The following is an 11,862-nucleotide window of genomic DNA, read 5'->3' as shown; positions in this document are numbered from 1 at the left end:
AACTATACATAACTCCTAATGGACCCTTCCATACAATAAAATACGGCAGTGGAAGCATCATGCTTTGTTTTGCTCTTCTTCAGCAGGAAAGAAGATGGGGAGAAGGGTGGAGCTAATTACAGGTAACCCTGAAATAAACCCGAAAGGCCCTGCTTCGGTTGAAACAAAAACACCACAATTATGCAAATTTGTAAGAAAAGAAAAATTGATTTTGTGTGTGAATTTCCACACTTGCGAAAATAATGAGGCACTGCCTAATAAAATATATCGATGTACGTCGACGTAGTGTGGAAAAAGTCTTAAAAGACGACGTTTAATACAACATAATGTGGAAACTTGGAAGTTCTGGTAATCGCCGAGAAAATGAAATGTTTATACGACTACAATCAGTGAGGCTGAAAGTTGAGGGAAACTGGGAAGCCTGGTTATTAAGCTCCGTGTGTGTTTGTGTGTTATATATCTTACTGCTCTGCAGCTTGCTTTAAATGCACAAAATCTGATCCTGCGAGAGCAGAGAAGACTGGAGCAAGAATCACTGGCTGTCCCCATCAACGATGAAACGCAGAAGGACTGTAAGTCTGTAATTTGTTTCTGTATGCTGCAACAAACAAACCATTACCGTCTCTCATCTAAAATGACCTAAATCGCGTCTCTCTGCAGCTGATGAGGCAACCGGGCTGTAGGACAGATGCTGAGGTTCCATTTTGATGGATAGAAGGGAAATAAGGAGACATGCAGCGGCTGGAGCCAATAGGTATTTTAGGACACTGGTGTGTGGATGAGAAAAATCACATTTTAAACGCGCGTTTTTAACGTGGCTGCACTAGTATAACAGTTGCAGATGTCGTTTTGCATAAGAAGTAGCTATCAGAGTGCTTTGCATGCATGCGTACAGGCAACTTTTGTGTCCGTCTCCTATTGATCCCCTCCTGGCGATGTGCATGCTCTCCGAGGAGAGGATCTTCAATATGGAGTGGGGGTGGATGAGAAGAGAGAACTGGCTCGGAGGAGTCTATCTGGGCCTGGAGAAGTGGTGCGAGCTCAGCCACAGGGCTCACATCGATCTGGCATGTCTGCTCGCCCTGTGCAGGGCTGCTTGCCCCGCACAAATGGCCTGGGACACAGTCCCCAGGCCGCCGTCGCAGACACTCTCCTCTCTGCGTTTTAAGCAGCAGCAACAGCAGCAGCAGGGCTTTAGTTAGCTGCAGGCCCACCTACTGGCTGCTCACACTTCCTTTTGCACCAAGTCCCCGTCCAATCGATGAGCACTAAGCTGCCTGAATCCATCTTCAAGGGATAGAAAGGCTAAGCAGAGAGATTGGAGAGTGGTCGGAGACCGGGAGGGTTCAATACTAGATTACCTGTTATTTTGTATGTGATGACACAGGGCCTGCATTGCTTCTGAAGCTCCATGTGACAAAAAGCAATCAAAACCCACAACCGGAGCAGATTCTGTCCGCTCTCCATCACAGTCCCGTCGCTCTCCATACAATCTGGGGGTGGCGCAAATCCCCCTCTGAGGGTGGTCAGTTTTACATATTGTATGTCACTAGACGGGTATAAAGGGATTTAACATTTAGTAAAGCATAATCCATCGCAGGCTTTGTGCCTGCCTAAGCTGCACGCATCAAATCTGATTGCAAGAAGGCTGCTACCAACGGCTAGCTGGGAGGGGGGAAGAGAACACCCACACGCACACACACAAACACACACGCATGGTTTGTCACTCGAACAATGAGGATAGGAGACAGCAGGAAGTCTGCCGGGGAGGTGGAGGATCTTCCATGATGACACCGGGAGGTAAATTACAAACGAGCACGTAGGTGCTGAGGCTGTAGTACCGAGTCGAGAGCCGTTCTTAATATAAACCAATCTAACAACCCTCATCGTCATGGTGGGGGTGGGCTGTGACATTTCAGCCCCTCGAAACCTGTCAATCTAACTGGGAGGAGAAGACAGGAAACATAAATATTCCCCCCCCACACACTGACTACGCTGCGCACTCGGATGTGGAAATATAAATATTGGATAGAGCTAGCCCTCCGAGATGGTTGGTTGTGTTTATACGCCTTTTGAATGTTTCATTGATGTGATTGGCTGTTTACATTATTCTTTTTTTCTTTTTTTTTTTTTACTTTGAGCTGCACGGCGAGTCAATGCAGCGCAGACTGACTGCACTTTTATTGGTTAACCCTTGGTGTCGGGGTACGAATGGGCGATAAAAGTGACAATTACATTTATAACCCAGCCTCTTAGCTGGAAGTCTACCGCCACATTCAGTGGAGCTGCACAGTATTAATATTGTAAAACCCTGTAAGTGGGACATCGTTTGTTAATATTTCAGCTATGATATCAGTTATAATAAATCTTCCCCCCCCAAGCTCTTCTCTTTCATTGCCAACAATCTGTGGTCTTAAGCATCCACCCAACAGGATGAACATATTATATTCACGCAAAATGACAATTTCTGACATTATCACAAACAGCAACAGCCAGAAACGCTTACTATTAATAAATACATCACACAATGACTCTGCATATTTACGATGCTTTACGTAGCCCCAGCATTTTTAACATTAGAGATTAAAAATAATGCTACACTTTTGAAAAAGAAAACTATTTATTACTGGACAGAATAACCAACACATAACAAATACTGCTCTGAAAACGAGACTTCAGTGTTATCACTCAGGCTACTTCAGTTATAGTAAGCAGCCCAGAGATGTTGGGAAATCAGCGCACAATAGCTCTGATCAAAAAATGACTAAAACCAGCGTCAACAGCAAAAGTAACAATCTCAAACATAATGTCAATTTTTTGTGATTTCAAACAACAATTTGATCCAACACGTTAAATCCAAATAGTTGTTCAAGTAATTGGCCAAGCGGAGTGGAAAAATGATCAAAACAGCAAAAGAATCAATTAATGCAAACCTCCGATGTATTAAACAAGGTGGTTAAAGGAAACCTTCAATGTTTCCTAATCAAACACTTTAGCGTCTCCTCTGCTACCTGACCTTTCACCAGCTCCTACATAAACGAAGAGACGTCACGACAACGATTTAGTTGTAAGTAAGGCGCGCAGCACTGAGCAGCAGGAGAGCAGATAGCAGTCAGCGAGGCCTCCATGCTCACCTGCAATACCAACGCTTTTATAAACACAACACGTGAAAAAGAAGCCACATTTACAGCTCGGGATGAGCTTGGCTCTGTTCCCATCTCCTTTACGTCCGACTCGACGAAGGCGTCGCGCTGCAGCTCAAACGTCTCTCCAGGAAGCTGGAGAACCCTCTAGCCCCAGAAACGATGGCAGACTTTCAGAGAGTCAGACGGTGTTGGGAAGAAATCGTTATCGCGGCTGTCGTCACAATCACATCATCTAGTGGAGCACCACTTTGCTTTATTGACTCAGCTCAAGACAAAGCTCAGAGTGGGTCACAGGATTGATTGCATGATGCATCGGCCTTTAGCCTGAGGGAGCGTTTCTGCTGTTGGAGAGTTGATTCTTTGAAGAATCCGCAATCCCTCCGCAGCTCATCGCAACCGAGATGACTGTTTCTTTAAGGGAAATCAATTGGGTTTTGTTTCCGCGCATCTCCTAAAGCTAGTTTCACATCAGGGTACAGGCACAGTTTTACAGGAAATTAAAGACTTTTCCAAACTGAACTTTTCAGACTTCTTAGTGGGTTTTTTTTTCCACCTTCACTTTGAATAGAAATACTAAGATTTGTATAGAAGACATGTTCACTTTAGGAAGGAAGGAATGGAAGGCATGAAATGAGAGAAGGGAAAGAGAAGGAAAAAAAGAAAGAAAGAACAAAAAAAGAAAGCTACTGAAGACACCAGGAAGGACCTAAAGAATGTGAGACAAAAATGAAAGGAAAGACAGATAGGTAGGACACAAGAAAGGACACATGTGAATAAGCAAAGAAGAGTAGGAAGCAAGGAGAGAAGAAAAAACAGAGGAAATAAAGGAGGAAAAAACAAGTAGGATATCAGTTAGAGAAAAAGACAGGTTGCACATGTGGAAAGAACAAAAAATACAATGAACAGAAAGAGTAATATGAGGACAACAGGAAGAACAAAAAGAAAGGAGGGAAAAATTAAAACTTGTTTTGGAGAAACGTATAAAACACACCAAAAAAAGTTAGGAAACAAGACAAAGGAAGGAAAGAAATTAATTCTGTCCTATCTAAGGAGTACACCTTTTAGAAAGGACAGAAGGAGCAGGTATGTGAGGAAGTAGAGAAAAACAAAAGGACAACATTATAAAATCGTACTTTTTGCTTTCAGAGACGTGAAAAACATCGACATGAAATTCCAGACTCTACCTGACAGCGTATCAGTCCTGTCTTATAAACAATAACATGGTGACTGTTAGAAAGCCATCTACAAGACGTAGATGGCAGAAGTTGGTGAACTGAACCCAGTGATGGTGAAACGACACAGATCAGGTCAACACCGCTGAACGAACTCACCTCCGGGTCTGTAAACAACGTCGTCTTCCGTAATGAAGGACGTAATCTCTCCGTTCTCTGTGCGCTCGTAGCGCGACTTCTTCTTGGGCATCTTCTTCTTGCCCTTCTTGCCGGCCTCCTCGGCCGTGCCGCTGCCTCCGCCGGTGCTGCCGTTGTCGTTGTCCTCGTCTTCGCTGTGCTCGCTTTCTGCATAGTTCTTGGCCCCGCCCTCCAGCGTGCAGCTGCGGCGCGGCCTGGAGCTCTCGCTCTCGCCCCGGTCTCCGTCCTGCCGGCGAGATTTCCCGGCCTCCCTTTTGTCCCGGTCCCTGTCTCTGTCTCTGTCCCGCTCTTTCTCCCGTTCCTTCTCTTTGTCGGCCGTCATGATCCGCCACGTGCCTTCCTCAGTCCTCTCACGGCTGGGCCTCCGTGAAAGGTAGACTGTGAGCCTGGGCTTCAGAATTCTGAATTTACCAGTCAAATCCAGGGAAAATTCGGCCACACCAACAACCCCAGTGTTTCAGGAAACCTGCGAATAAAACAACAACGATTAGCACAGGTTTGTTCCTGTACGACTGTTAGCTGGTACATGCACCATTTGCATCTTTGGTGATAAAATACAACAACCTCCACCAGGAGCAAGGCCGGTTATTCTTAATGGACGTACATTTTAGGGGAGGAAATTTCTTTAAAAACAATGTATGCGCCAGAGAAAAACAAGCAGTGTTAACAGTTTTGGTTTTAATAATTTCCTCTTGATAAAAGATATAGAAGTAGATTTATTTAAATGTGAAATGGAGAAGAAGAAAGGCAAGAACCTGAAGGAAAAATCAAACCTTTTTGTAGCTCCAAGGAGCTTAAACAGAGCCGAAGAAAGAGTTTATGTGTTGAACTTTGTCACGTAATGACGTATTACCACCACAAGCTTCAATGTATTTTGTCGTAATTATACATGATAGACCAAAACATTAATGAAGTCTAAAAAAAAAAACAAAAAAAAACATTTTTTAAACTTTTCACAAATTTGAAATCTGAAAAGTGTGTCTTGTTTTTAGCTGCATCCATCTTCTCACTAACTGTAATCAATGTCCCTGTCCCTCCTGAAGATGGATATCCCCACCACGTCTTATCTCATGTTTGCGTGAAAAAGTTGTTTTTTTTTTTATCTTACCAGGTCATAGTTTACCTGTAGACAGAGTTTCAAACATTTGATTGAGTCAAATTTCCATTTAATATACTGATCAGTTCTTGATGCTGATTGTTCACGAATGTTCTCTTTAAAAAAAAAAAAAAACAACCCTCTGTGTGCTTCCCTGAACAGCTGGATTTTTACTGAGTTTAAATTACACACAGGGAGATCTGGTTACCAAGTAACTGACCTCTAAAGAAGAAAAAAAAAAGCCAAGTTGGCAGAGTAATTTTTCACTCAACATCACAATTATGCACTATTTTGTGTTGGTCTACCACAATAAAACACACTGAAGTTTGTGGTTGTAACATATGATCAGAGGTGTAACGCTGGGGTTTTTTTTTTTATTATTTCAGCAGTAAAAGTAGTAAAAGTAGTAATCTACTTGGTTTATATGGAGCTCAATCCTCAATGACAAAGTTAACAGACTCGTGTCTTCGCAGGCCCCTGGTGACATTTCTGCCCATCCATCCATGTGTGCTTATACTTCTAGACTGCTCCCCACCCCAACCCAATCCAGCGCTTAGCTGACAGTCACTGCTGTGATAATGTGAAGTGACAGCTCCGAGGGGGGGTGTGGGGGGTGGGAAGGGGTTACAGCAATCCGCTGGGTGAGGGAGGGGAGAGGGAAAGAGCCAGAGTCGGTCATTTGCCATGCTTAGTTCGCTGCCACTTACAGCTATCTTCACCGAGCCGCCACTTTTTTCATAAAAACCCTCCATAAACACTGGAGCACGGCAAAGCTGAAGCAGCGCACTGTCTGCGCCACACTGCTCCTACACACAGCACCCACAAAGGAGGCTACTCATTTACTGGCAATGCTCACCTCCACCTCCGCCCCCACGGCAACAATTTAACTAGAAATGGTTATTATAGCCCCTGGAGGGCTGAGGCCGGGCAGTCGGCACCGGTGTTACCATGGCCATGGTGGCAGAGAGGAAGAGGGGAGGCATGAAAGAGACAAAACCACCGCTGAGGGAAAATTAAAGAGCAAATCTTCAGGCCAGCGAGCGTTTATTTGAAGAGCCACAAAGATGGAAAGGTGAGCAGTGGGGAGAAGATGGAAGGTGAGGGGGGGGGAAAGAAAAATGCTTTTGGCTCAAACTAACACACAGTGATACACACTGAAGCCTATTTGACAATGGCACTCCTTAGCAGCGGGCGCTGTCATCTCGTGAGCAGACACCAACTGACAGGGCAGCTGCTCTTGTCGTCGGTTTCAACACAAACACAGAGTCTGATTAAACCGCAGCCTCGTCACAGCCCCATTAATCACCTAATGATGAGTTACCAGGCGACCACTGGGCTGCTGGCACACACACACATTAGCGAACAGAGGGAAGATGAAAGGGCTCTGGAGCTTTGTGACGGGCATGTTCGTGCACGGATGCGCAGCCAAAACCAACACATACAGATAGTGTGAAGAGACACTGTGTGTCCTCCTGCTGTGTGTGTCGGGTCCAAAATTAACTTTGACAGAATAGCTAAGAGTTCAAGGGGAAAACACTTGATGGATAAGCATTTTATGGAGTTAAATATCAGCTTCATCAAAGAGTTTGAGCGACACGTTTTGGCTCATCTAGAAGGTCGGAAATAAAGTTTAAAAAAAAATCATCTTTAGGTGTTGAAATGTGTTTCGTATTAAATCCACGTGATACGAGACATGAAAGCTGTCTGTAAACACATCACATGCTTAATTAGAGGAATCTGACGCCTGACTGCTCGTTACAGCCGAACCACTGATATTTAAATGGTTTACCTAAACGTAGGCATTAAGTCCAATCAGAGCATTCCCATTTATTCCTGGAAGCTGGGACTCGGATCGGGAAGTGACGTCGCCAAACCCAAGCATGCTCAAACTGGCAATTAGAAATCCAGTTAGATTTGGTAATTGTTGTGCTCAGTAACCAGAATGACCACTATTAGCTATACAGGCCAATATAAATTGATTTTCTTTTTCCCCCCCTTAGCATTTAAATGCATGCAACAACAGCAGCTACATATTGCCTGACAGAGGCAGCAGCACTGCTGATTTATTGGAATACAAGCCAACAAAAGAGTAAATAAATAGTCTACTGTTTCTTATTTCATAGAGAAGAAGCAGCTTACCAGCAGAATTTGAGGTGAAAAACTAACAACGTTAAAGCAAAAGTAAATACTGGTGAGAACATGTTTAGATGCATCAAGAAAATGAAGAAATTGACCTTTACATAAAAAGGTTAAGACAGCAAAAAAACACTAAGCGGCAGCAACTTGAAGAAGTGGCACTCTGTGCTGTTTATTATGTAGCTGTAATTACAGCATCTCCGTGCCTGTATGTTGGTAATATATTCTTAAAACTGTCGTCTCCTGCAGTGAGACGACATCAAACAGGTTGAACATCTTATAGAGATGCAGGATATGCAGACAATGTTTTGCTCAGCTGCTACATTCGCCGTTTTCAGTGTCAGTGAGGGTTTTAAAAACGGCAGAGTAAACACAGAGGTGTAAAAACAACATATGGAAACATTCCCACAGCACCTTCTGGCTGCAGGAGAGCGAGCGAGAGCAAGTCTTTCAGCAGAGAACGAAAGGCCTTTGTAGTTCTTAAAGAGCAAAGCAATTAGCTAAAACGGGGTATTAGCAGCTCAAAGCTTTCCCAGGTACCAAAAATCCATCCACAACGCTCCTATCGGCGCCTTTCTACATACCGCTTTCCCAGCAAAAGTAAATATCCACTTGTGTTTTACAGCTGTTTATTCCAAATGTTTGGCTCTACCGGCAAGTGTAGAAGGTGCTAGGAACACCAAGACCTTCACAACGGCACCATTTGATAGCTGGGCTCAAATCCTGAAGGCTGCTAGAATCTGTGTATACGCTAAGCACCTCCTCACTCCTCTAATCAGTAACATAAGCCTCTTCCAATGAAACCAACAAGGACTCTAAACTGTTGCAAATGGAGGGCTGACCCCCTCTCCTTTGATGTAAGAGGCAGATGTAAGCCCCTGCACGGATCTTTACAACCTAGGTACGATTAGGTTGCATCTGGAGACGCTTTACGCAGCTGCTTTGCAACAAATTCTTTAACTTTGACTATTTCACCAGGGATACACACACGCACACGCTTGTGTTTGTTAACCCTAGAAGGGTAAAAAGACAGAAAGGAAAATCTTAGATGCTCCAGTGAGGTAATTTTACGCAAGCAATGGAAGATGAACAAGCAGGGAAATGTGGAAGCAGTCAGTGATTCTGTACCAACGGGAAGAACAGGAATGAGAAAGTGAGATATATGTAGAGAGAGAAAGAACCATTTCTTCCTCCAGTACTCAAGAAAAAAAAAAAAAACCCACAAAGTACTCAGTGGAAAGCGGCACTGGCCGATGAATAATACTGCGAGGGGGCAGGTGAGGCCAGGAGCTATTACACATCAATCACTGGGCCAGGACCCTTTGAAAGATACCAGCTGTCTTAATGGAAAAGCAGAGGAGGGGGAAGTGGCTGAAGAGGGGTTGAGGAGGTCCCAGCTAACGACACCTAATCCACCATTTACATTACTGCAATGAAGTCGAGGGCTAACAGCCAGGGGGGCCTCAGCTGAAATACATTTTTCTTTTGCGTGCCTTTCACAATGAGACCTCTGGCCTGAAGAAAAAAAAAAAACCCCGCATAGTTTGTGGCTCGTTTAACACATCATCCCCCCACCGGCGGCCGCACAGCAGGTTTGTGTTACTGAACGCAGCTTTTTCCTTCGCTCTCAAAAGAAGGTATGTTTTATTCATTCCAGTCACTCCCACGTTTAACTAAATCCAAGATCTGTCGAAGAATAAACAATGAAATCATCGAGCAGAGTGATGATTCAGTAGGGTTAATGTTTTATCGTGCTAAATCTAAGTAACCGACAACAAATATTGCTCAAGTCGCACATCCTTCTCCTTCAATCTTCCACTAAGCATGACGATAATAGAAATTTAAGTGGGGGAAATATAACCAACGCACAATATGACCAGCGCGCTGATTCACTCAGATTAGGGAGAGAGCCTGAGAAGTCATTCATGGCATATTCAATCGCAGAATTATGGAGTAGCAAAAATGTGATTGGCAAGGATTTAGGGCCGGCTTTGCTTGGGGATTGAATGAAATACTCGCATGAATACAGATTAGAGGAGAACAATGTTAGCATGAATATACACAGGGTTATTAACAATGAGGGCGCCTCAAATTGATCCGAATAAACCAGACAGATTCTCGGTAGAGCGGGGATCCTGGCCGTGGCGGTGTGGAGCTGCGGCGGGTTTTCGTCAGCTCCAATCCATTACTCAGAGTGATCTAATCTAAGCTGCCGTCCAAGCTCCCTAGAAACAACAGCACAATGAAAGGCTCAGCTGGAGGCTGGGGTAGGCCACTTCATAAGGGATTCTTTGTGGTCTCTGCACCCTTCCTGCTTTGTCTTACCTGCTGCAATCATGCCTCGCTTTGCTCTCCGAGGCCTGCTCCGTTTTAGAGCGCACAAGACTTGTTTTTCAATTTACAGATGATAACCACGGTTTTTTTTCCCCTTTCCGCTAAACTTGCTTTTGCAAAGACTATTTTTAGTCAACATCCGGGGTTACTTTAGCAGGTAAAAACCACGCTTGAGAGAGAAAACGAAAAAAAAAAAAAAAAAGAAAAAAAAAAGGGCAGCATGGGGGTTTCCAATGAAAACACTCAACCCTGACTTGAGACTGAAATGGTTTAAAGCAAATCAGTGCTGCACCAGATCAGATTTGAAAGCAAAAGACAGATAATATCGCAGACAGAAAACATGAACAAACTATATCCCATAGATCATAATAAAAATGGATGCTTTCTTTCAGCAGTACAATTTAATCCTGAGGGCAACAAGGATGGATGGATGTACAAATTGGTAGACAGACTGTGGAAAAGGTAGATGCATAGATGGATGTTTGAATGGGTGAAGAACACATAGTTTAATTGAAGGTTCGATGGTAGGACGCATTAATGGATGAATGTGTAGGTGGATGAAAGGATAGCCATACCAACTGCATGGATGAAAGGAGGACCGTTGAATGTACGGTTGGAAGATGGATATTTGGACAAAATGACTAAGAACAGAACAGATGGATGTATAGATGACGAATGAACGGATGGATAAATGGAAGGATGCAACTTTCAGAGAACAGGACAGTGAATAAATCTGGAAAAACACCATCTTTTTCCCTACATCAATGTCTTCTTTCTACATTCCTCCAGCACAGCAAACGACTTAAATCAAATTCCAGACTGTTCCAGACTGCGCAGAGATCCTGTAATCAAACATATTTCTCGCAGTCGCACAGAAACACCCTGTATTGCTCCTCACAGTCTAAGCCTGTACTCCATCTCCAGAAGAAGGCTAAATCCCCCTCCTCTCCATTTGTGGGCTTCTCCACGAGAGCCTAAATTGACCCTGAGGCGGCCGTGCCGCAATCCAGCACGTCCATTACCTCCAACGTTTGTGAGCTAGTGCTTCACTTGGCGGCCTAATGTCGGCTGCTTGGAGACACATGGCACCTGCTGGTTTCTGCAGCCCGAGCAAAGCTGCTATTTCATCGTCACATTTTGACATAACTCCGAGGAGGGGAAATGCCAGGGCTGTCCACCTTCAGCCTTTTTGCCTTTCTGCTAAATGAGGCACTTTTAAGAATGTAATGGCGAGCGAGCCGGTGAAGGACCTCTCCCAATGTGCCATTGATAACAGAGGCTGGAGAATGCGAGGTATGCGCTGGCAGACAGAGCTATCATGAACATGGCTCATAATTGAGTTATCTTGTAGCTCTGTGAGAGGCTGTGTGAAAAAGAGAGGATTTCTAGTGTCTCACACATTCACCAAGGCTTTGACAATTCAATTTTTTTTGGTATATTATGCTGTTGAAACGGAAATTTAGCCTCCGGTGAAGCTGGGGTCAGGAGGAGTATAAATACCCACCGGGGAGACATCCAACTCTGATTTGTACCAGAGAAGATTTGTATCATGTTTGTGTCTCCAAACGTTTATCATTATGAAACAGAGCAGAGGGAAGGAGGAGGGGGTAGGGGGGGGGGCTTACACGACATTTTCTCAATCAGATGCATGCCGGAAAAAGATTTACTAGTATAAAAGTAGAGATAGAAAAAAAAATCAACACTGATTTTTTTTGCCTACTGTTGAAAAGACTCTTGAGATTTTAATATCTGAGCACTCAATCATGTAGCACTTCCACTG

At 44.0% G+C, this 11,862-nt stretch overlaps 1 protein-coding gene across 3 annotated transcripts in view; it reads right to left on the bottom strand.

The window, feature by feature from the left end:
* The window catches only part of rerea (arginine-glutamic acid dipeptide (RE) repeats a), a 210,382-nt gene that overhangs the window by 118,522 nt on the left and 79,998 nt on the right, over positions 1-11,862 (bottom strand). For all 3 annotated transcript variants that reach the window (XM_015041844.1, XM_015041843.1, XM_015041842.1), the window contains exon 2: positions 4,478-4,982. In XM_015041844.1, coding sequence (XP_014897330.1) covers positions 4,478-4,838 — 361 coding nt within the window. In that variant the 5' untranslated portion in view covers positions 4,839-4,982. The remainder of the gene's footprint in view (positions 1-4,477; positions 4,983-11,862) is intronic.

Source organism: Poecilia latipinna, unplaced genomic scaffold, assembly GCF_001443285.1.
Source record: "Poecilia latipinna isolate Pla-1442-1.1 unplaced genomic scaffold, P_latipinna-1.0 Scaffold571, whole genome shotgun sequence".
NCBI classification, from domain to species: domain Eukaryota; kingdom Metazoa; phylum Chordata; class Actinopteri; order Cyprinodontiformes; family Poeciliidae; genus Poecilia; species Poecilia latipinna.
The sequence above is the reverse complement of the archived record's forward strand: the minus strand, read 5'-3'. Positions and strand labels throughout refer to the sequence as shown.